At 43.0% G+C, this 25,889-nt stretch overlaps 1 protein-coding gene across 1 annotated transcript in view; it reads left to right on the top strand.

Annotated features, from left to right (window-relative positions):
- Positions 1 to 25,889, top strand: part of LOC138569272 (cathelicidin antimicrobial peptide-like) — a 136,687-nt gene that overhangs the window by 81,702 nt on the left and 29,096 nt on the right. The window contains exons 3-4 of the mRNA XM_069647109.1: positions 12,058 to 12,138; positions 21,179 to 21,259. Coding sequence (XP_069503210.1) covers positions 12,058 to 12,138; positions 21,179 to 21,259 — 162 coding nt within the window. The remainder of the gene's footprint in view (positions 1 to 12,057; positions 12,139 to 21,178; positions 21,260 to 25,889) is intronic.

Raw genomic sequence — 25,889 nt, forward strand, 5'->3', positions numbered from 1 at the left:
AATGAACGAAAACGTGAGGAAGCACAAGGTGGGTGAGAGACAGGAGAAATTGTGAAGCTGGCCACAGGTCCCTTGTAGGATAATAAGAGAAATCAAAGAACACAGATAAGAAGGAGCACGAGCATGGATAGTTTTGAAAGCTGAGTGGAGAAACATACTCGAATAGTAACATTAGAAGAAAAAGGTAAACCAAAGAGAATCCTTATCAGAGAGTGTAAGATAGAGCGCCGAGATAAAAGCATTGTCAATAAGAACTACGTAAAGAGAGCAGCAGTAGTGTAGATGTGAAAGAACACAAGTTTGTAGAAGAGTTTAAGTTGAAGCATTGGTAAGTAATTGACAATTTATTGTGATAGTAAAGAGATGAAAACAACAAGATTGGGCTGCGACTGCAACCTGGAAGAATCAAAAATAAAACCAAAATTAGGTGCCTGGTGAGAGATAGGAAACGGGATGGGGGGAGAAATAAAAGAAGGTGAATAAATGCTAGCAGAAGCAGGAAAACATAGGAGTTCAGGTTTTTTGGGGATTCAAAGAGAGGAAGCAGGATTTAACAGTGGAAAGACAAGAAGAGAGACGCATGTGAATAGAATGACTGAGAGAGGGACATGTGAGCAGAATATACGTGTCATCAGCATCGAGATGAACTTGAAAGCTGTGATCAGAAAATAAGGAAGCCAAGAATTATGTATAAGGTATAAATAAAAGTGGACCAAAAACCAAGTCCTAAGGAACACCACAGGGGAAAGAAAAGGAGCGGGAGGAGGAACCCTTCCAAGAAATAGTTTGCACTGCAACATACACGGCTCCCATATCAAAATGTTCATCATTTGAATGGTGGAGTGCAAAAGTGCAGGGCACAAGGCAGCGTACACGTGTGTACTCTGCCTTTTGTCCTGCACTTTTGCACTCCACCATGCAAAGTGAGTAAACGCATACCAGGCATTGTTTACTTTTAATTGTGACTGCTGCTTGCCATGTTCGCAGGGAAAACAGTGCTCACAATTACAATTAAACCCTCCCCGACATAGTTGCATGTCGGCGAGGGTTTCATTTCAATTGTGAATGCTGCTTACCTTGGAGACATGGTAGGCAGTATTCACAATTACAATTAAACCCTCCCCGACATGCAAGCATGTTTGGAAGGGTTTCATTGTAATTGTACACGCTCCCTGCCATGCTCGCATGGCAGGCAGTGTGTACAATTGATCCCTATGTGGTCCACCTGCTATTTTCACGTGCATAAAGCAGGCGGACCACATATGGATCTCCAGGATTTGCGCCATAATGAAAATCTATCCCGGCGTAAATGCTGGAGCATTTGTATGGAGGAGCGGAAAGGAAGGCGGCAGAAACGCAAGTTGGTTCCACGCCTCATCTCTGCCATACAAAGGATTGAAAATGAGCCGTGGTGTGAAGCCTTACCCAAGGCTTTTACGCCTTTCATTCACATTACGGCTAAGTGAACATGAGCTCTTATGAGTGTTAAGATAGGAAGGAAGAAAGTTGGCAGTATTCAAGCCGCTCTATCAACTTAGACAAATAAAGAGGGAGAGAAATTGGACAAAAATGCCACATTGATACATTAGACGGAGCAGTATTTTATATGGTGATCCTAGGACGTACTTGTTTCAACATTCTATTTTATATAAGGAACTTTGAACACTATGATAAGATATTGGAAAGGCGTCTGCTTGCATCAAACCCAACCTAATCTCCAGGGATTTGGGCAAAATATTGACTGCATCCCTTATGAACTAAGTAAGCTGAAAAAAATAAAAATGAATACTACTTACTAGTGCCTCAGTCTGCTTCACCTCCAAATAGTACCCAATTTGCGCCTGGTACATTGCCCACGATTCTGGCAGGGCCAAAACAGACATGATCACCTCTTTGTTTCTTCAAGCACTTCTAACCATTTCTCAGCCCCTGCCCCCGCCCCTTCCTCACATATAGGAACTAATGTATCATAACAATATATTTTATGATGGGGATCATATGGATAGAGATTACCCTGCATGTATGCTTTACAGGCAATGTGGAGAGTTAGTTCATGGTCAGAGAGAGTTCACTATAGTATGCATTTCATATAATAGTTCAACTCCATTTTCATTGTATGATTTAACACTATCATGAAAAGTACCAGTTGTTATATCTCATTCTTACAAAGTGTAAAGTTTAATCAGCACCCAGTGGGCGATGTTGTAATTATGAGAACCAATTAGGATTTAAGCATTCTTGGCAAACATTACTGTTATGGCTATGTATTCTGATTTCTGTCAATATGTCACTCTCCACTCAGTGTGACTCCTGCTCTGCCCTTTCCTACCTCCAGAACCAACTGACCAGTGTCTTGTAACTTTCTCACCTAGCAACATGGTCAAGCACTCTTCTCCTGTCGCCTAGGATCACAAGCCCTCCAGACCTGATAGCCTCCACTGAAAGAGCTGTAGGACTATATAGCGAAAGGCTTGTAGGCCCATCGTCAAAAGATACATTATATGGCCTAAGCCTTTCTTTTGCACCTTCATATTTTAATAGGCTCATGGAAGTATTTATTTATTGGAATTTTTGTTTAGCACTGGCCCTACCCAGAGGGTCTTGGAGCGCCTTGCATGGTTCAGATATTGAAAAGGTGGGAGTTGAAAAAAGAAGTTACACAATGTTTTCAGAATAGGCTAGGAAGATTGGGATAGACAAATGATAGCAGTGGAGGAGGGCATGGTTATGTTTGCGGAAACAAGTATGTTTTGAGGCTCTTTCTAAAAGTGATAATGGAGGATGCAGTGTGTGTGTGGAGAGGCAGGGTGTGCCATGCCCTGGGTGCCCAGTGGGTAAATGCATGTGTTTGTGTGCATGTGAGTTTGCAAAGTGGATTGTGTAGGCTGGCTTGTCTGGTATTTGTGTGGATGATGGGTTTGATGTTGCCATGCAGGTAAGATGGAGTTTTGAGGTGGATGGGTTTCAATACAATGCAGAGTCCTTTGAAGGTAATTCTCTGTGGTATGGGGACCCAAAGGAGCTGGGCAAGAGTGGATTTGATGTATGAATGTTAGGGTAGGTGGAGGATTAGTCTGGCTGCTGCATTTTGCATGGCTTGCAGGAAGCATGGGTGTTGTTGCTGAGTCCAGTGAGAAGAGCATTTCCATAGTCCAGCATAGAGCGAACCAGTTCTTGGACTGCGGTGCGGGAGTCGCCAGGAGAAAGGGTATGTCTGATTTTACATAGGAGGATGTTTTGGTGACAGTGACTATGTGGTGTGTGAAGGAAAGGTGGGGGTCGATGGTGAAGCCAAGAGATTTCAAAGGTGTGGAAAGGATTGTGTGTGGGTTGTCTGTGGTGAGTTCTTGGATCCAGGGGGTGAAGTCAGATGAGAAGGTATTCTGTTTTGGAAAGGCTGAGTTTGAGGAGGTGGAGGCCATCCAGTTGGTGATAGTGGACAGGTTTTGAGGGTGCAGAGTTGTGAAGTGTATGACATTTGGAAGTATATTTGTGTGTCATCGCGTATTGATGGAAATGTGCATTATGTTTGCTAAGGGTATATCCAAGGGATTCAACATATAGATTGAAGAGGAGTGGAGAAAGGGAGGAGCCTTGCTGGACCCCATACTTTACAGGGGTGGAGTCTGTTTGATAAGGGGGCATGGATAAAAAGTGTGTCCTGACAGTGAGAAAGCAGGTCAACCAGTTGTGTACTGTGCTACAGAGATTCATTGTGTGGACTGAGATATCTAGTAGAATGGTGTGGTTGATGGTATCAAAGGCTGCATAGAGGTTGACGAGTACGAGTAGTGCTGTGTGTCCTTTGTGATGCTGTGGAGGCCATCAAGGATGTGAAAAGTAGCGGTCTCAGTGCTGTATCCAGGCTGAAAGTCAGATTGAAAGGGGTTGAATAGGTTGTTTGTGGTGATATGTTGTTGCAGCTGGGTGGTTAAAAAGCGTTCCATAATTCTGGCTCTGTATGGTAGGATAGTAATGGGGTGTTTTTTTTTCAGGGGGCATGGGTTTGAGAGATGGCTTGTTGCAGAGGGGTGAGATGTGTCCCATTTTGATTGCATTGTGGATAGTGCCATATGAGAAACCGGAGTCAATTATGTTGAGCCAGTGGGGAGCTAGCATGGTGATGCAATTAAATGCAGCTTGAGGTGGGCATGTTGTTTTATTTTGCCAGTGAGGGTGTTGGTGTTGGTGGGGTGCAAGGTGGACCATGTGTTGCAATGTTTGGGAGTGGGGGTGTGAGTGGGAGAGCTGATGGGAGGGCCGTCCTGATGTGTATTTTGGAGTAAGAGTAGTTCATGAGGAAGTGGCATACTGCAGTGGGTGGGGTGATGCAGGTGTGGATGGTGGCTCAAAGAGGGTCTTCATGATGTTGAATAGTTGCTGGGTACAATTGGTGACGGATTGGAGTTCTTTGGAGGTGTTGGGTGGCTTTGGCATTGCATATGGCTGTTTTATATTTGTTGTGGCAGTGTCTGGGGGGTGTCGTGCCTGAGGGGCATGGGTTCTTTTGCCAGGCTCTTTCCAGGTGTCTGGCTTCCTACTTGATAAAAACTAAACAGTTGACTGGACGCTACTCCTCCCTCTTGTGTGAAAGCTATAACCCACCTGTGGAGAAAATGCAGATGTGAAAAATAACTGCATTATACCTCAGCTTCTTCATCACTGATAACGAAATCTTTGAAATAATTTAACATCTAGTAAAAAAGACACACTAAATACATTAAAATATACAGAATTCTAAAGTCCCAATCATCAAACTACACAGTACACAAAAAGAAGACTTACACAATTTCCACATACATTTAAAATTCATGAGGAGATAATTTTGTATGGCACGCTGCCAAAACCTTAGGTCATGCCTACTCCTTAAAGTGCGTAAGTGCAAATGTGGGGTTAGTGCTTAATGTGCTCTTTTATGCCGTCAAACATTATTTAACACGTTTTCAAGAAATGGCCCATGGTGTATAACAACACTACCACAACAGTATATTTTACAAAGGTATGTTTTTGTACATACGTTATCACCATGCTAATCAAACGTATTTAGACAAAATAAAGGACATATCACATTCTGGCTCTTTCCAACATTGGTTAGTGTGTTTTAAACATTATGCAGCAGATAATTGCTAATACTCTTAATTTCTGCCTTTCTTGTTTTTCAGGATGTTGTAATAATGAAAGATCTGTCCGCCTGGTGTCTTAGTCTCTTTTTTTCATTTCTTTTGCTTTTTATTCCTGCTTGATAGACAGGAGGGAACTGTTGAACCATGGTTTGTGGTGATTGTTGTGGGGATTTTGTAGTTTGAGCAGTGGAATTTTGTAGAGTGCCTGTGTGATGATGGTGTTTGTATTGGAGGAGTAGGATGGAGTGATGTGCATGTGGGGAGGGAGGAGTGGTATGAGTGGTGCTAAGGCTATGGGCCTCATTACACGGTAGGCGGTGAGCCATGGCGCTATTAGCGCCATGGCTCATGCCGGTAAAATACCGGCACCGCCTTGGCGGAAAGGGGATTTACCGCTCCATTCCAAGGTTGGACGGGCGGTAAATCCCCTTTCCGCCATTGCCCTTCCCCATACCCATTTCTGCCCCATAGGGCTCTATGGGAATGGGGAAGGCGCTAATTACGGCACCGCAATTTTGCGGTGCCGTAATTAGCTCCGAGGTCCCTTAGCGGGTTGGTTTTTAACGCCTGCAAGAAGCAGGCGTTAAAACACCAACCCGCTAAGGGACATCGTAGTACGGCGGTAAGGGTTAACGGTCACCGTTGCCATTAACGGTGACCGTTAACCCTTACCGCCGTCCGTGTAATGAGGCCCATGTCTCTAATGTGTTTGGTTTGTCTCGCTGGGGGGCAAAGGGGATGTGTGGCAGGTGGTGGAATTTTCAGTGGTAGTGTGAGCATGAAGGGAATAGCAAAGGGTTTATTCCACGATACCCAGATTTTATTTTATTATTTGATTATCCATGGCGACATAATGCTAACAATGTGTGTGGGATAGTTGATGAGTTTTGTGAGGTCATAAGAGGTGAGTGGAGTGAGGATAGTCTTTAGTATGGGATTTGTGTCTGGAAGGGCACTACTTGGGTTGAAGTCACTGAGGTAGATGGGAGGTGTGGTTGTTAGTAGTGAAGTCAGTCCAGTCAGTGTGAAAGTTGGGACTTGGTGTAAGAGGGCGATAAATGAGGTGGTGAAAGGTGGGGTGTAGGTGTGATAGAGGGAGCAAATAGAGAGAATGCTTCAAAGGATGTGTATGGTGGTGTGTGGGATTACTAAGTGTGAATGTGTCTTTATATATGATGGCAATGACACCCAAAGAACCGTGCTTATATACCCAAAGTTACCCGGAAGTAACTTTGTCAGAGGCCATTTGGGCAGTCCCTAGATCATTTATTTATTTATGTATTTAAATATGCACACAGCCATTCCTGGCTTTACATATTACACACAAAAATTCATTTACATACTAAAATCAATATTTAAAAACAATCAACAGATATCTAAAACCAATTATAAATCACCTATTTAAAATAAAAAAACCAGTTGACAAATCTCTCAAAATAGATAAAATCACTTCAAAAAATGTCATCATATGATACATGAGGTTTATATCGTTACCATCAAGGAGCTTCTGCCATATTATCTCAAAGTTTTCAGTTGACTTTAAGTTGTCATATCGCTTCAAGTAATTAAGTCTCAATTCATTAAGGCTTTCACAATTACACGTCAGATGTTTAGTTGTTTCAATCTTTTCATTTCCACATAATCGACACAATCTCAATAATCTAGTAATTCATAATCTAGCTCCCAAAACTTCCATTGTATCAGTTTTGTTAAATTTAAAAAGTAGCTACAAGGATGGGGAAAGGCTTTTTGATAAGTAGGTACATCTCTCTTTGTCGACCAATTTTCGAGAAATAACCCACCTGTTGCCAAATAGGCTACATATATCATATCACGTTCTTTTGCCTGATTGTATATTTCCATTTTTAGCAGCCTTTTTACTTGTTTTGTGACATATTCAACCAGCTTAATTCATTCTCTTTAGCCCATTTCTTATATATCATACATAAATTATTAATAGTTTGAAATTTTCTAAAATTCTCAATCTTATTAAACAAATTAATCAAAGATATAATAAATGTATTATTCTCCAGAGAATATAGCTTCATAAATAGCATTGCCACTTTGTATTCTAAAATGTCGCTGGCATCTCTAAAATTGCATTCTAATAAAATAATTTCACACTATACATTACTTGGCAATCTAAAAAGCTGTCTTAAAATGCTTCCTTCAAACTTATTCAGCTCAGTTTTAAAATTCTTTCCCCATACTTCGGCTCCATACAGAAGACAGGACACAATTTTAGCTGAATATAGTAATACAATTGTTTGTATAGAGTATCCACCCTGTTTTCCGATAAATTGAGTCAGCGCACCAGCTATTTTTTTGCATTTCAGTTTTGTCTCTGACCAATGTTGATTCCATTGTAGCTTATGATCTATAATGACACCTAGATATTTGTAATATTCAACAACTTCCAACTGAGTATTATTCACATACCACTTGTAGATATTAGAACGGCTTGTTTTACAATTTCCTAAGAATGCCCTTACCTTTGTTTTACCAATATTGATGACAAGGCCGTTTTTATTTAAATATTGTACCAATGCATTCAATTTTATTTGAAGTCCTGCAGGTGTATAATCCAGTAACACAAGGTTGTCAGCGTAACCAAGCCAACCCAATTGCAATGAAGAAATGTTTACATCATCAACTCCTATTCCCTCTATTGAGTCAGGAATATCTACCAAGTAAAGATTAAACAGTGTTTCCGCTAAGGTGCAGCCCTGCTTAACTCCTCGGCATATGATTATAGGGTCAGATAATTTGCCTTCCCTATCTTATCTAATTCGAACAGTGGTATCAGAATATAATAACTGAATCATATGTAAGAGTCCCTCAGGGATCCCCCATTTCTTTAGCTTCGACCATAATTTATCTCTTACAATGGTATTGAATGCTGCACTTAGATCAATAAATAGAACATAGACCGGTAGTTTCCGAATCGTCCAAGAATATTTCACTGCAGTTACTAAATTAACAATATTATGAATAATAGATGATTTAGCTCTAAAGCCAGATTGATTATATGGTAAGATGTTATTATTGATTATCCATTCATTTAGTTCATTCAGCAACACTTTAGCGAATATTTTGTCAGGAATGTCTAGCATGGCTAACATCCGATCCAATCACCCTTCTTATGGATCGCCAAAATTATGCTTTCTTGCCAAGACTTGGGTATAATCGCATGTTTTCCGATCCACCGAAATAGTGTAAATAGGGCTTGTTCCCACAACTTTGGTGCCATCCGCAAAAGAGCATTGCAGGTGCCATATGGGCCTGTTGCTCTGGAGATCTTAAGCTGTAGTATCAATTTTATTAAGCTTTCTACTGTGAATGTACCATGCAGTTAGATTTAACAATTTGACATCCCTCATCGTTATGTCCTTCTACTCCAAGAGTATTTCTAACATGCAGCATCCATCTCTCTTCAGGTACACCATTAATGGGTAGCAAACTTTTCTTACCGCTATTGATGGCTGCCCACATAGCCTGATGATTATTGTTCTTGGCATGGGTAGCAATAGTACACCAAATTTCATTAGACTTTAGCATTCGATGTTGTCTAAGCCAACTATGATGTTGTTTTTTGGCTAATTTAATCAGAACAGTTGCTTCTCTTAATTGGGTGTTCTTTATGTCATTAATCTTATGCCTCAGTTGTTGTTTTGCTTTTTGTATTACCCAGTCATAGTCCGCAGTTTTTTTACTAGTGAGATACCATCTTTCGCTCATATTATTTGTCTTTCTTTTCAGATTAGAGACCACTTTGATATTAGTTACCAGCTGTTCGAATTTGCCAATAATTTCGTTGGTGGATTCCTCGGCACATTGGGCCAACTGTTTATTAAATAAGGCAATTTCGGATTCAGCTATTGCATTAGCTTTTCCCAATTTAATGGGATTCCATATGATCCGGTTTGCTGCATTCGAGATCTTTATATTGCCATTTAATTGGTAACAGGTCTCTTCTTTACTATATTTTATCAGTAAATAGAGCGGAAGACGGTCACTCTCTTCTCTAATGCCCATTGGCATATCTATCACTGATTCATTAGCACATTCATTCACCACTATATAATCAATTGTGGATGTACTTCGACCACTAACACGCGTCACACTACGATTTGAATCTCCACATGTGTTACCATTCAATATTTTCAAGTCGTGTTTAAGAAATAGGTTGGCCCAAGGTTTCCCATATCTATTTGAGAAACCGTGGTCTATCGACGCTGAGCGGACTTCAACATTCATTTCATTTTCAGGTATTACAATCTTAGCATTCAAGTCGCCTACTAATATACAAGGTATTCCTTCATCTAATTCTTTTAGTTACTGTCTCAATATTAACTTTGTTAAAAACTCCATTAGGGGGATTATATATATTCACTAACAATATCTTAGGGATTGCAGGCATATTTGTGCAAATCTCAACAGCTAGCACCATTTCAGTGGACCATTTAGTATTTTTTCCCACCCAGGGTTGTCTCATCGCTGTAAGTAGTCCACCCTTAGGCCGACCTCTTGGCCCTTTTGTGGCCATACTTTGTATGGTGCACCACTCGTCTATGTCACATAGGTTGTACAACCAGGTTTCTTGCAATGCTATTAAACATAAGACGTTGAGGTTCGCAAGTAGCCCATCTTCTGCTATATAGTGCTGGTTACCTCTGTATTTCAGGATAGCATTATACCTTTGGACGTTGTTCAAAGTGAGATTTGAATGCTATGGGTAACCATTGCCAGAATCTCTTGGTCTCTTCAGGGTTCATGGGTGTATCTAACTGGTTGGACTTCATATCTATTATATTACCTGCCAAGGTAGAATCAGATTTACCTAGTCCCCCTGTTGATCCTACCTTTTTATTAGATTCATTTGTGGATTTGGTTATAGCGTTGTCTTCTTGTACTATTCTATTACATTTGGGCATTGTCTGGGTCTCGTAACAGGCAGGGCTAAGAAGGTGGGTGGTGCTTAGGCCAGGGGGCCTAGATCCACTTGCACCTGCTCCCCACCTGCAAAGGAAAAGAGGCTGGTGGGCTCCTTAAGCAGGGAAAAAGAGCCGCAACCAGGAAGGCACCAGGTGGGTGGGGCTTGCTAAGTGGGGAAAACGCCAGCATCCTGGAAGGTGCCAGGTGGGCGGGACTTAGGCCAGGTTACCTTGATCCACTTGCACTGTCTCCCCATATGCAAAGAAAAAGAGGCTGGCGGAATCCTTAAGTAGGGAAAAAGAGCAGCAACCAGGAAGGCACCAGGTGGGCGGGGCTTGCTAAGTGGGGAAAAAGAGCGGCATCCTGGAAGGTGCTAGGTGGGCGGTGCTTAGTCCAGGTGACCTAGATCCACTTGCACCTGCTCCCCACCTGCAAAGGAAAAGAGGCTGGTGGGCTCCTTAAGCATGGAAAAAGAGCCGCAACCAGGAAGGCACCAGGTGGGTGGGGCTTGCTAAGTGGGGAAAATGCACAGCATCCTGGAAGGTGCCAGGTGGGCGGGACTTAGGCCAGGTTACCTTGATCCACTTGCACCGTCTCCCCATATGCAGAGGAAAAGAGGCTGGCGGACTCCTTAAGTAGGGAAAAAGAGCAGCAACCAGGAAGGCACCAGGTGGGCGGGGCTTGCTAAGTGAGGAAAATGAGCGGCAACCTGGAAGGTACCAGCTGTGCGGGGCTTAGGCCAGGTGACCTAGATCCACTTGCAGCTGCTCCCATCTGCAAAGGAAAAGAGGCTGGCAGGCTCTTTAAGTAGGGAAAAAGAGCGGCAATCAGGAAGGCACCCGGTGGGCAGGGCTTGCTAAGTGAGGAAAAGGTGCAGCAACCTGGAAGGTGCCAGGTAGGCGGGGCTTACACCACGTGACCTAGATCCACTTGCACCTGCTCCCCATCTGCAAAGGAAAAGAGGCTGGAGGGCTCCTAAAGTAGGGGAAAAAAGCGGCAACCAGGAACATGATCTAGTGTGTGTACTTTCTTTGTAATGTTTAATCTGAGTTCTATGTTTGTGCTGGGTTAGTGTACCTTTTTCATACAGCTACTCTGTGTCTGCATCAATGCTACACCCTCGATACTTTCCTTGTGGCTGATATTCTTAAAAGGTTTCCTGTTCCTCTGCTGGAACGCAAGTACCGTAATCCTTGAATGCTAATGTTGCCCTTGAAATGCCGGTTGTTCCTTATTCTGGTTCCAGCAGCAAGGAGGAAGAGTTCTCAGGCATATTTTGATCATCGCTGCCAGGGAAGCATACCAATCTATGGGGCGTGACTGTGAAGGGCAGGGGCGTTGCTAGGGGGGGGCTAAGGGGGCTATAGCCCCTGATCTTTTGGTTGTAGCCCCGGATAGAATCTCAGGAGCTACAGCCAAAAGACTAGCTAGCCCCCAGTCCCAACAGTTACGACATCAGTTTAGCCCGGGTCTTTTTCAGACCTAGCAACTCCCCTGGTGAAGGGAGTGGAGGAGTGGCCAGACGTCCCTTCATCTGCTTGGATTTGGGAGGCGCATCTGTCTATTCCCTGTGCCCCATGACGGCCACCGGCAAGTGCGCCTAATTGCCACTTATGTGCATCACCAAAATAGGTCTTAGGAAGGATGGAGTAAGGTGAATCATAAAATGCATGTCTATACATTGTTCATATTTTAATCACTTGGGGGTTGTCTAAAAATGTCATAAAATCGAAATAAATAAATTACCTTGTTAGAAAAACTAGAAATGCATTTTGAGGCAATGTTTGTAAGAACTTCAGGGTGGCACAAGTAGGGTCTTTTGTGCTACTGATCCTAATTCCCAGCATGCAGGGAGAGTTCTTGACTGAACCCTACGCCGGAAAGGCACCTTTTTTCCATCTAAGTGCCTCAGGGCTTGGTGTACGAAATCTGTGCAGGAAGAACGACCATCAATACAACCTGCATAAAATACATTGTTGTCTTTCTCTCTCCGCTATAGATAGTGAAAAACTGTTCAGCCTTCATCACTGGGGACAAAGCCAACAGCACTGCGATCAAGTGTGACCCTGTAGTTAGCAAGGTAAGCAGGCCACTAATATGGCAAGGCCCTTGATCGTTGTTCTTTATAAGATCCATGCCCAGCCAATACTTTCACAGTCAATAAAATGATTGTACATTGTCATGTATGCAGGGTGGAGAAAGGGGTGTGTGTGTGTGTGTGTGTGTGTGTGTGCGCGCGTGTGTGTGTGTGGGGGGCGGGGTGTATGTGTGTGGATATGTACATGTGCACGGTTGTGTGGGTGTCTGCCTGTGCCGATTCTCTCTTATATGGATGGCATTCTAATCAAATGTACAGACTTATAGCAAGGGCTGGTGCCTAAAGCAGGCAATTCTAGGCATCTGTCTAGGGTGGCACCAGCAGAGTGGCAGCAAATAGTACCATTTCGAACCTAAAAACTCCACATCTTGCCCCATTTTAAGGATGAGAGCACCACAATAGCACTTTGCCTAGAGTGGCAGAACACCTTGCACTGGCCTTGCTTGTGGCATGGGGAACAAGGGTGCTGTAATCATGACTGCATTACATAAATATGGAGTGATACAGGAATTCCTGTGGTTCTTGATAGTATGCATTAGTTCCCTTGACTGTGTTGAAGGATCTATTAAAAGTTAGAATATTTTTTTACTAATATTTGCAATGTGTAAATTATATTCATTCACCTTCCCATCGCATTTTGGAATTAGATTACCCTTGAATGACAATTCCATACATTCCTAATTCATTTTCAGAATTTGTGTAATTGAAGCCTGCCAGCCAGCATTACTTGTGTGCAGGTAAACAACAGGTCTGACCTGGCGGGTGGGACGGCAGCCGCCAGCAGACTTTCACGGAAGCACCGGCAACGTTATTAACGGTGCCGGTCCTTCCATCATCCCCATTCCCATCGAGTCCTATGGTACTCAAATGCGAATGGGGATTAAGGATTTTCTGCCGCCTGACTTCCAGGAACACTGGGGTCATAATCCCCCAGTGTTTCCGTGAAGCCAAGCGCCAGAGAAATTCACAAGTCTGGCGGCAGCCTGCCGGTTTTACCGGCACAGCTACAGCCGGACTTGTAATGAGGCCCTATGTCTCAAACATTTGAGGTAGTGACCCAGCGGATCAGATTGCGAACATACAAAACAGTTTTTGTTCTGCTTGCTTGGAATCCCTTCGTTGGCTGCAGTTTTTAATTTATATTCTGAAGTAGGCTTGGCCTAAACTGAACAATAGATTGCTTTGGTCCTCTATGCAGGCAAGCACCAAGACCTTGCACAGCCGATAATAAAGTAAGTTATAGGCAGGCTCGGACTGAGCCCTCAGGTGTTTGGCCATTGCCTGAAAGAGAGCTTTTTTTTCTTTAACATGGTTGGCCGGTTTTAGACCAACTCGTGCATGCTCTGGATTGCACTCAAATCCGTTTAGTTCAAAGTTCACAGCATGCATTTAGTGAGTGCATGATGCACTATTGGATGTAGGCATACACACTAGGATGGGCAGTTGACTGATCGAGCTGATCTGGGCATCTTTGAATGCCACATGCAACATCTGCTTTTTCCTTATGCCCCTATGTGTCAAACAACTATGATCAATGATTTTGACAATGGACAGGGTGGACCTACAGCCGTGCGTTTCAGCGCTCAGGGCTGTACCAGGCACCAGAGAAGAAACTGTGCCTGTAGGAGGCAGGTTGTTATTGAACTCCTTCTGAGGGAAGGAATTGTAAATGTAAATGTACATTTAAATGTTTGCCTGCGTTGCTTAAAGATGGCGAATTATGAAGATCTTCAACCAGCTAATGGCACGCTACTCAGCAGAAGGCCTGGTGGGGCCTTATAGTGCACCAGACTTGCCTCATGCTGCCTCTCTAGATCACACCCTGATGCCTACTAGCATATATTAAATAAGCCGGAGAGATTCTGACAGGTGTCACAAGATAGTCGGGGAGCAGATGGGACTTTTCAAAGATGGAACATTAAGTGTCCAATGATATATGATATGATATGGTATGATATGATAATTTATATATATAACGCCTATACACAATGTGTTTCAAAGCGCTTCAAGGCAAGGGAGGGAACAAGGGAAAATACAATGACATTCTTACAGGCCATGAACAGTAAGGATGTGAAATTAACTATCGTACTCGGCCTGACGACATTTCAGATAGTGCAAGAGCTATGACTTAGATAAGGAAGGGAGGGGCTGAGTGGGAAGGATATGGAAACAGACAGGCGACTACCGTACTAGGCCAGACGACATTTCTGGTAGAGCCGGAGAAAAACAAAAGGTGAGGGAGAGGGGTGCAGAAAGGGAGGGGAAGAACAAAACAAGCGTTTATGGTACTAGGTCTGACGACATTTCAGATAGTGCTGGGGGCGGTGGGGGGGACAACTAAAGGGTGGTGGAGAATCGGCCCCCAGAACAATGTTCATTGTTTAGGTTGCTCTGGGCTGCCTCCCTACAACTCTGCTTCTCCAGTGCATACCTACTGTACACAATGCAAACCTTCAGCTCTCCAGATGTTTTGGACTACAATTTATATGAACCCTGACCATTGACTATGCTATGCAGGGCTGATGGAGTTGTAGTCCAAAACATCTGGAGAGCCAAAGGTTACAGACCTCTAATGTAAGGTAGCTCGAACCCAGGGCAAAGCCCTTAACCAGTTCAAGGTCAATGGGCCAGAAATTCATACCGTCTTTCCTCAGAGGGATTTTATCAACTCATTTGTTGTTGATCTTATCATCAGCAAGGATTTAAGGCAAACTCCACTACAGCAAGAAGCAGGCGTTAAAACACCAACCCGCTAAGGGACCTCGTAGTACGGCGGTAAGGGTTAACGGTCACCGTTGCCATTAACGGTCACCGTTAACCCTTACCGCCGTCCGTGTAATGAGGCCCATGTCTCTAATGTGTTTGGTTTGTCTCGCTGGGGGGCAAAGGGGATGTGTGACAGGTGGTGGAATTTTCAGTGGTAGTGTGAGCATGAAGGGAATAGCAAAGGGTTTATTCCACGATACCCAGATTTTATTTTATTATTTGATTATCCATGGCGACATAATGCTAACAATGTGTGTGGGATAGTTGATGAGTTTTGTGAAGTCATAAGAGGTGAGTGGAGTGAGGATAGTCTTTAGTATGGGATTTGTGTCTGGAAGGGCACTACTTGGGTTGAAGTCACTGAGGTAGATGTTGCAGTGGGAGGTGTGGTTGTTAGTAGTGAAGTCAGTCCAGTCAGTGTGAAAGTTGGGACTTGGTGTAAGAGGGCGATAAATGAGGTGGTGAAAGGTGGGGTGTAGGTGTGATAGAGGGAGCAAATAGAGAGAATGCTTCAAAGGATGTGTATGGTGGTGTGTGGGATTACTAAGTGTGAATGTGTCTTTATGTATGATGGCAATGACACCCAAAGAACCGTGCTTATATACCCAAAGTTACCCGGAAGTAACTTTGTCAGAGGCCATTTGGGCAGTCCCTAGATCATTTATTTATTTATGTATTTAAATATGCACACAGCCATTCCTGGCTTTACATATTACACACAAAAATTCATTTACATACTAAAATCAATATTTAAAAACAATCAACAGATATCTAAAACCAATTATAAATCACCTATTTAAAATAAAAAAAACAGTTGACAAATCTCTCAAAATAGATAAAATCACTTCAAAAAATGTCATCATATGATACATGAGGTTTATATCGTTACCATCAAGGAGCTTATGCCATATTATCTCAAAGTTTTCAGTTGACTTTAAGTTGTCATATCGCTTCAAGTAATTAAGTCTCAATTCATTAAGGCTTTCACAATTACACGTCAGATGTTTAGTTGTTTCAATCTTTTCATTTCCACATAATCGACACAATCTCAATAATCTAGTAATTCATAATCTAGCTCCCAAAACTTCCATTGTATCAGTTTTGTTAAATTTAAAAAGTAGCTACAAGGATGGGGAAAGGCTTTTTGATAAGTAGGTACATCTCTCTTTGTCGACCAATTTTCGAGAAATAACCCACCTGTTGCCAAATAGGCTACATATATCATATCACGTTCTTTTGCCTGATTGTATATTTCCATTTTTAGCAGCCTTTTTACTTGTTTTGTGACATATTCAACCAGCTTAATTCATTCTCTTTAGCCCATTTCTTATATATCATACATAAATTATTAATAGTTTGAAATTTTCTAAAATTCTCAATCTTATTAAACAAATTAATCAAAGATATAATAAATGTATTATTCTCCAGAGAATATAGCTTCATAAATAGCATTGCCACTTTGTATTCTAAAATGTCGCTGGCATCTCTAAAATTGCATTCTAATAAAATAAGTTCACACTATACATTACTTGGCAATCTAAAAAGCTGTCTTAAAATGCTTCCTTCAAACTTATTCAGCTCAGTTTTAAAATTCTTTCCCCATACTTCGGCTCCATACAGAAGACAGGACACAATTTTAGCTGAATATAGTAATACAATTGTTTGTATAGAGTATCCACCCTGTTTTCCGATAAATTGAGTCAGCGCACCAGCTATTTTTTTGCATTTCAGTTTTGTCTCTGACCAATGTTGATTCCATTGTAGCTTATGATCTATAATGACACCTAGATATTTGTAATATTCAACAACTTCCAACTGAGTATTATTCACATACCACTTGTAGATATTAGAACGGCTTGTTTTACAATTTCCTAAGAATGCCCTTACCTTTGTTTTACCAATATTGATGACAAGGCCGTTTTTATTTAAATATTGTACCAATGCATTCAATTTTATTTGAAGTCCTGCAGGTGTATAATCCAGTAACACAAGGTTGTCAGCGTAACCAAGCCAACCCAATTGCAATGAAGAAATGTTTACATCATCAACTCCTATTCCCTCTATTGAGTCAGGAATATCTACCAAGTAAAGATTAAACAGTGTTTCCGCTAAGGTGCAGCCCTGCTTAACTCCTCGGCATATGATTATAGGGTCAGATAATTTGCCTTCCCTATCTTATCTAATTCGAACAGTGGTATCAGAATATAATAACTGAATCATATGTAAGAGTCCCTCAGGGATCCCCCATTTCTTTAGCTTCAACCATAATTTATCTCTTACAATGGTATTGAATGCTGCACTTAGATCAATAAATAGAACATAGACCGGTAGTTTCCGAATCGTCCAAGAATATTTCACTGCAGTTACTAAATTAACAATATTATGAATAATAGATGATTTAGCTCTAAAGCCAGATTGATTATATGGTAAGATGTTATTATTGATTATCCATTCATTTAGTTCATTCAGCAACACTTTAGCGAATATTTTGTCAGGAATGTCTAGCATGGCTAACATCCGATCCAATCACCCTTCTTATGGATCGCCAAAATTATGCTTTCTTGCCAAGACTTGGGTATAATCGCATGTTTTCCGATCCACCGAAATAGTGTAAATAGGGCTTGTTCCCACAACTTTGGTGCCATCCGCAAAAGAGCATTGCAGGTGCCATATGGGCCTGTTGCTCTGGAGATCTTAAGCTGTAGTATCAATTTTATTAAGCTTTCTACTGTGAATGTACCATGCAGTTAGATTTAACAATTTGACATCCCTCATCGTTATGTCCTTCTACTCCAAGAGTATTTCTAACATGCAGCATCCATCTCTCTTCAGGTACACCATTAATGGGTAGCAAACTTTTCTTACCGCTATTGATGGCTGCCCACATAGCCTGATGATTATTGTTCTTGGCATGGGTAGCAATAGTACACCAAATTTCATTAGACTTTAGCATTCGATGTTGTCTAAGCCAACTACGATGTTGTTTTTTGGCTAATTTAATCAGAACAGTTGCTTCTCTTAATTGGGTGTTCTTTATGTCATTAATCTTATGCCTCAGTTGTTGTTTTGCTTTTTGTATTACCCAGTCATAGTCCGCAGTTTTTTTACTAGTGAGATACCATCTTTCGCTCATATTATTTGTCTTTCTTTTCAGATTAGAGACCACTTTGATATTAGTTACCAGCTGTTCGAATTTGCCAATAATTTTGTTGGTGGATTCCTCGGCACATTGGGCCAACTGTTTATTAAATAAGGCAATTTCGGATTCAGCTATTGCATTAGCTTTTCCCAATTTAATGGGATTCCATATGATCCGGTTCGCTGCATTCGAGATCTCTATATTGCCATTTAATTGGTAACAGGTCTCTTCTTTACTATATTTTATCAGTAAATAGAGCGGAAGACGGTCACTCTCTTCTCTAATGCCCATTGGCATATCTATCACTGATTCATTAGCACATTCATTCACCACTATATAATCAATTGTGGATGTACTTCGACCACTAACACGCGTCACACTACGATTTGAATCTCCACATGTGTTACCATTCAATATTTTCAAGTCGTGTTTAAGAAATAGGTTGGCCCAAGGTTTCCCATATCTATTTGAGAAACCGTGGTCTATCGACGCTGAGCGGACTTCAACATTCATTTCATTTTCAGGTATTACAATCTTAGCATTCAAGTCGCCTACTAATATACAAGGTATTCCTTCATCTAATTCTTTTAGTTACTGTCTCAATATTAACTTTGTTAAAAACTCCATTAGGGGGATTATATATATTCACTAACAATATCTTAGGGATTGCAGGCATATTTGTGCAAATCTCAACAGCTAGCACCATTTCAGTGGACCATTTAGTATTTTTTCCCACCCAGGGTTGTCTCATCGCTGTAAGTAGTCCACCCTTAGGCCGACCTCTTGGCCCTTTTGTGGCCATACTTTGTATGGTGCACCACTCGTCTATGTCACATAGGTTGTACAACCAGGTTTCTTGCAATGCTATTAAACATAAGACGTTGAGGTTCGCAAGTAGCCCATCTTCTGCTATATAGTGCTGGTTACCTCTGTATTTCAGGATAGCATTATACCTTTGGACGTTGTTCAAAGTGAGATTTGAATGCTATGGGTAACCATTGCCAGAATCTCTTGGTCTCTTCAGGGTTCATGGGTGTATCTAACTGGTTGGACTTCATATCTATTATATTACCTGCCAAGGTAGAATCAGATTTACCTAGTCCCCCTGTTGATCCTACCTTTTTATTAGATTCATTTGTGGATTTGGTTATAGCGTTGTCTTCTTGTACTATTCTATTACATTTTGGCATTGTCTGGGTCTCGTAACAGGCAGGGCTAAGAAGGTGGGTGGTGCTTAGGCCAGGGGGCCTAGATCCACTTGCACCTGCTCCCCACCTGCAAAGGAAAAGAGGCTGGTGGGCTCCTTAAGCAGGGAAAAAGAGCCGCAACCAGGAAGGCACCAGGTGGGTGGGGCTTGCTAAGTGGGGAAAACGCCAGCATCCTGGAAGGTGCCAGGTGGGCGGGACTTAGGCCAGCTTACCTTGATCCACTTGCACTGTCTCCCCATATGCAAAGAAAAAGAGGCTGGCGGAATCCTTAAGTAGGGAAAAAGAGCAGCAACCAGGAAGGCACCAGGTGGGCGGGGCTTGCTAAGTGGGGAAAAAGAGCGGCATCCTGGAAGGTGCTAGGTGGGCGGTGCTTAGTCCAGGTGACCTAGATCCACTTGCACCTGCTCCCCACCTGCAAAGGAAAAGAGGCTGGTGGGCTCCTTAAGCATGGAAAAAGAGCCGCAACCAGGAAGGCACCAGGTGGGTGGGGCTTGCTAAGTGGGGAAAATGCGCAGCATCCTGGAAGGTGCCAGGTGGGCGGGACTTAGGCCAGGTTACCTTGATCCACTTGCACCGTCTCCCCATATGGAGAGGAAAAGAGGCTGGCGGACTCCTTAAGTAGGGAAAAAGAGCAGCAACCAGGAAGGCACCAGGTGGGCGGGGCTTGCTAAGTGAGGAAAATGAGCGGCAACCTGGAAGGTACCAGCTGTGCGGGGCTTAGGCCAGGTGACCTAGATCCACTTGCAGCTGCTCCCATCTGCAAAGGAAAAGAGGCTGGCAGGCTCTTTAAGTAGGGAAAAAGAGCGGCAATCAGGAAGGCACCCGGTGGGCAGGGCTTGCTAAGTGAGGAAAAGGCGCAGCAACCTGGAAGGTGCCAGGTAGGCGGGGCTTACACCACGTGACCTAGATCCACTTGCACCTGCTCCCCATCTGCAAAGGAAAAGAGGCTGGAGGGCTCCTAAAGTAGGGGAAAAGAGCGGCAACCAGGAACATGATCTAGTGTGTGTACTTTCTTTGTAATGTTTAATCTGAGTTCTATGTTTGTGCTGGGTTAGTGTACCTTTTTCATACAGCTACTCTGTGTCTGCATCAATGCTACACCCTCGATACTTTCCTTGTGGCTGATATTCTTAAAAGGTTTCCTGTTCCTCTGCTGGAACGCAAGTACCGTAATCCTTGAATGCTAATGTTGCCCTTGAAATGCCGGTTGTTCCTTATTCTGGTTCCAGCAGCAAGGAGGAAGAGTTCTCAGGCATATTTTGATCATCGCTGCCAGGAAAGCATACCAAACTATGGGGCGTGACTGTGAAGGGCAGGGGCGTTGCTAGGCGGGGGCTAAGGGGACTATAGCCCCTGATCTTTTGGTTGTAGCCCCGGATAGAATCTCAGGAGCTACAGCCAAAAGACTAGCTAGCCCCCAGTCCCAACAGTTACGACATCAGTTTAGCCCCGGGTCTTTTTCAGACCTAGCAACTCCCCTGGTGAAGGGAGTGGAGGAGTGGCCAGACGTCCCTTCATCTGCTTGGTTTTGGGAGGCGCATCTGTCTATTCCCTGTGCCCCATGACGGCCACCGGCAAGTGCGCCTAATTGCCACTTATGTGCATCACCAAAATAGGTCTTAGGAAGGATGGATAAAATCGAAATAAATAAATTACCTTGTTAGAAAAACTAGAAATGCATTTTGAGGCAATGTTTGTAAGAACTTCAGGGTGGCACAAGTAGGGTCTTTTGTGCTACTGATCCTAATTCCCAGCATGCAGGGAGAGTTCTTGACTGAACCCTACGCCGGAAAGGCACCTTTTTTCCATCTAAGTGCCTCAGGGCTTGGTGTACGAAATCTGTGCAGGAAGAACGACCATCAATACAACCTGCATAAAATACATTGTTGTCTTTCTCTCTCCGCTATAGATAGTGAAAAACTGTTCAGCCTTCATCACTGGGGACAAAGCCAACAGCACTGCGATCAAGTGTGACCCTGTAGTTAGCAAGGTAAGCAGGCCACTAATATGGCAAGGCCCTTGATCGTTGTTCTTTATAAAATCCATGCCCAGCCAATACTTTCACAGTCAATAAAATGATTGTACATTGTCATGTATGCAGGGTGGAGAAAGGGGTGTGTGTGTGTGTGTGTGCGCGCGTGTGTGTGTGGGGGGCGGGGTGTATGTGTGTGGATATGTACATGTGCACGGTTGTGTGGGTGTCTGCCTGTGCCGATTCTCTCTTAGATGGATGGCATTCTAATCAAATGTACAGACTTATAGCAAGGGCTGGTGCCTAAAGCAGGCAATTCTAGGCATCTGTCTAGGGTGGCACCAGCAGAGTGGCAGCAAATAGTACCATTTCGAACCTAAAAACTCCACATCTTGCCCCATTTTAAGGATGAGAGCACCACAATAGCACTTTGCCTAGAGTGGCAGAACACCTTGCACTGGCCTTGCTTGTGGCATGGGGAACAAGGGTGCTGTAATCATGACTGCATTACATAAATATGGAGTGATACAAGAATTAATGTGGTTCTTGATAGTATGCATTAGTTCCCTTGACTGTGTTGAAGGATCTATTAAAAGTTAGAATTTTTTTTTACTAATATTTGCAATGTGTAAATTATATTCATTCACCTTCCCATCGCATTTTGGAATTAGATTACCCTTGAATGACAATTCCATACATTCCTAATTCATTTTCAGAATTTGTGTAATTGAAGCCTGCCAGCCAGCATTACTTGTGTGCAGGTAAACAACAGGTCTGACCTGGCGGGTGGTACGGCAGCCGCCAGCAGACTTTCACGGAAGCACCGGCAACGTTATTAACGGTGCCGGTCCTTCCATCATCCCCATTCCCATCGAGTCCTATGGTACTCAAATGCGAATGGGGATTAAGGATTTTCTGCCGCCTGACTTCCAGGAACACCGGGGTCATAATCCCCCAGTGTTTCCGTGAAGCCAAGCGCCAGAGAAATTCACAAGTCTGGCGGCAGCCTGCCGGTTTTACCGGCACAGCTACAGCCGGACTTGTAATGAGGCCCTATGTCTCAAACATTTGAGGTAGTGACCCAGCGGATCAGATTGAGAACATACAAAACAGTTTTTGTTCTGCTTGCTTGGAATCCCTTCGTTGACTGCAGTTTTTAATTTATATTCTGAAGTAGGCTTGGCCTAAACTGAACAATAGATTGCTTTGGTCCTCTATGCAGGCAAGCACCAAGACCTTGCACAGCCGATAATAAGGTAAGTTATAGGCAGGCTCGGACTGAGCCCTCTGGTGTTTAGCCATTGCCTGAAAGAGAGCTTTTTCTTTCTTTAACATGGTTGGCCGGTTTTAGACCAACTCGTGCATGCTCTGGATTGCACTCAAATCCATTTAGTTCAAAGTTCACAGCATGCATTAAGTGAGTGCATGATGCACTATTGGATGTAGGCATACACACTAGGATGGGCAGTTGACTGATCGAGCTGATCTGGGCATCCTTGAATGCCACATGCAACATCCGCTTTTTCCTCATGCCCCTATGTGTCAAGCAACTATGATCAATGATTTTGACAATGGACAGGGTGGACCTACAGCCGTGCGTTTCAGCGCTCAGGGCTGTACCAGGCACCAGAGAAGAAACTGTGCCTGTAGGAGGCAGGTTGTTATTGAACTCCTTCCGAGGGAAGGAATTGTAAATGTAAATGTACATTTAAATGTTTGCCTGCGTTGCTTAAAGATGGTGAATTATGAAGATCTTCAGCCAGCTAGTGGCACGCTACTCGGCAGAAGGCCTGGTGGGGCCTTATAGTGCACCAGACTTACCTCATGCTGCCTCTCTAGATCACACCCTGATGCCTACTAGCATATATTAAATAAGCCGGAGAGATTCTGACAGGTGTCACAAGATAGTCGGGGAGCAGATGGGACTTTTCAAAGATGGAACATTAAGTGTCCAATGATATATGATATGATATGGTATGATATGATAATTTATATATATAACGCCTATACACAATGTGTTTCAAAGCGCTTCAAGGCAAGGGAGGGAACAAGGGAAAATACAATGACATTCTTACAGGCCATGAACAGTAAGGATGTGAAATTAACTATCGTACTCGGCCTGACGACATTTCAGATAGTGCAAGAGCTATGACATAGATAAGGAATGGAGGGGCTGAGTGGGAAGGATATGGAAACAGACAGGTGACTACCGTACTAGGCCTGACAACATTTCTGGTAGACCCGGAGAAAAACAAAAGGAGAGGGAGAGGTGTGCAGAAAGGGAGGGGAAGAACAAAACAAGCGTTTATGGTACTAGGTCTGACGACATTTCAGATAGGGCTGGGGGCGTTGTGGGGGACAACTAAAGGGTGGTGGAGAATCGGCCCCCAGAACAATGTTCATTGTTTAGGTTGCTCTGGGCTGCCTCCCTACAACTCTGCTTCTCCAGTGCATACCTACTGTACACAATGCAAACCTGCAGCTCTCCAGATGTTTTGGACTACAATTTATATGAACCCTGACCATTGACTATGCTATGCAGGGCTGATGGAGTTGTAGTCCAAAACATCTGGAGAGCCAAAGGTTACAGACCTCTAATGTAAGGTAGCTCGAACCCAGGGCAAAGCCCTTAACCAGTTCAAGGTCAATGGGCCAAAAATTCATACCGTCTTTCATCAGAGGGATTTTATCAACTCATTTGTTGTTGATCTTATCACCTGCAAGGATTTAAGGCAAGCTCCACTACAACTGTCGAGGAGTGTTTAATTAACACTATTGTAGAGAATATAACAAATCACTAAATTAGCACTTATGCAAAACACTGAAAAGTAGTTGTAACTGAGCAAATAAATATAAGTGTAAACATTTTTAGGAATTCAACGAGTGGAAACGATTCTCTGTCCAAATTCAGGTTCTATCTTTTTCAGCTCCGACCTATTAAAGAGTGTTTTTTTTACTGTGTCCTCCATGTATTCTGATAAGGGAGCACATGACACCTGTTTGGGTCTGCAGCACGGTATACACGCTGGACTCCACCTACCGAAATCTGTCACTTAAAATACTTTCCTGTAGAATGCTAGAAGGGGTCATTATTTATAAAATCGCACACACGTATATTTTGTGAAGACCAGTGATGCAAGGAGAACTACAATTTCTCTAGAGCCTGAAGTCTGCTCATTCAGCAGACGCCAGCATTGCTGGTGTAGAGGACACAACCACAAGCCCTAGTTACTGAGCAACTGGTAGGGGTGTAGAATAGAGTGCATGAGATGTAGAAGCACCCTCTCATCTGGTGCCAGACCCAGGTGTCGCCACCGATCACTATTGGCTGAATAGGACATTATAAACAACCCAGCAACAAGTGCCAACCACTTCCAGGCCATACAGTTTTTTTTCTTTTATTTTAATTTTATTTATATCACGCACAAACACAGGCCCTGAGGCATAGGGGTGCCAACAATACAAACAACACAGAACCGAGAGAATCCACAGGGGGTGGAGAATGAGAAGAGAAAAGTCATGGAGGCACAAGGTTAAATCGTTGGTATGAGTTTACTCAAATAGATACGTTTTCAGCCTGCTCTTAAAGAGCTGCAAATTAGTGCAGGACCTCAGATCAAGAGCAAGGGAGTTCCATATCGGTGGGGCAGCATGAGGAAAAGAGCTACGCTCCACATAAGACAGATGTGCTCTCCGTGTTTCTAGCAAGCCAGTGTTGTTTGATCTCAGCACTCAGATATGGCTGGCCAGATACTTGGGGGCGTTCCCTGAGATACAAATGTGCGTAGTGCACAACACGCGGTAGATAATGCGGCTGCGAATGGGGAGCCAATGTAATGGTCTCCTAGCCGTTGTGACATGTTCTCTCCTTTGCAGACCTGCGACGATGAGCACTGCTTGTTCTGAATCACCTGCAACCGGGTTATATCTTGTTTGGAGATTCCTAACAGTAGGCTAGAGCAGTAATCTTTTTAAGCTCCAATAATGGCTCGCGCCACTATGGCGCGATTGGCTGATGACAGAAAGGGCTGTAGCTGAGCTAGGATATTCAAATGATAGCACATACAGGAGACAAGACCATTGACTTGATTTTTCATAGACAATTCTTGGTCGAGAATCACACCAAGTATCTTAACCTTATTCTGATTTTGCAATCTGCAATTTAGGCATTCCGCACTGAGCTTCTTCAGTTGCGTTGCGGTACCTAGCTTCATAAATTCTGTCTTCGAACTATTTAGGGCCAGCTTATTGACTTGCATACAGGATTGAAAGAGTTAATAGTTGGAATTTATCGGATCAGAGTCAAGAATGTAATCCGCTCTCAGAGGCACAAGGCACTGCATATCATCCGCATAATTTGCGTACACCAGGCCAAGTTTGTCTAATTGCTCCAATAGTGAAAGCATAAAGACGTTATATGGAATGGGATCTTTATATACTATTCAACTTCAATCCACAGTCATTCCACTGCAATTCCCAGTCACTTTCAGACACTACATTTTGAGACAGAGCCATAAAGAAAACACTCAGCTACAAAGCTTAGCCACTTCCATGAACAATAGACAGAAGTGAACTTGTATATACCACTCAGCTACACATCTCTGATGCTTCCATACAAAACAATAGGAGGTGAAGATGTATACAGTCC

The sequence above is a fragment of the Ambystoma mexicanum genome, chromosome 2q (genome assembly GCF_040938575.1).
Source record: "Ambystoma mexicanum isolate Mex_15411 chromosome 2q, UKY_AmexF1_1, whole genome shotgun sequence".
NCBI classification, from domain to species: domain Eukaryota; kingdom Metazoa; phylum Chordata; class Amphibia; order Caudata; family Ambystomatidae; genus Ambystoma; species Ambystoma mexicanum.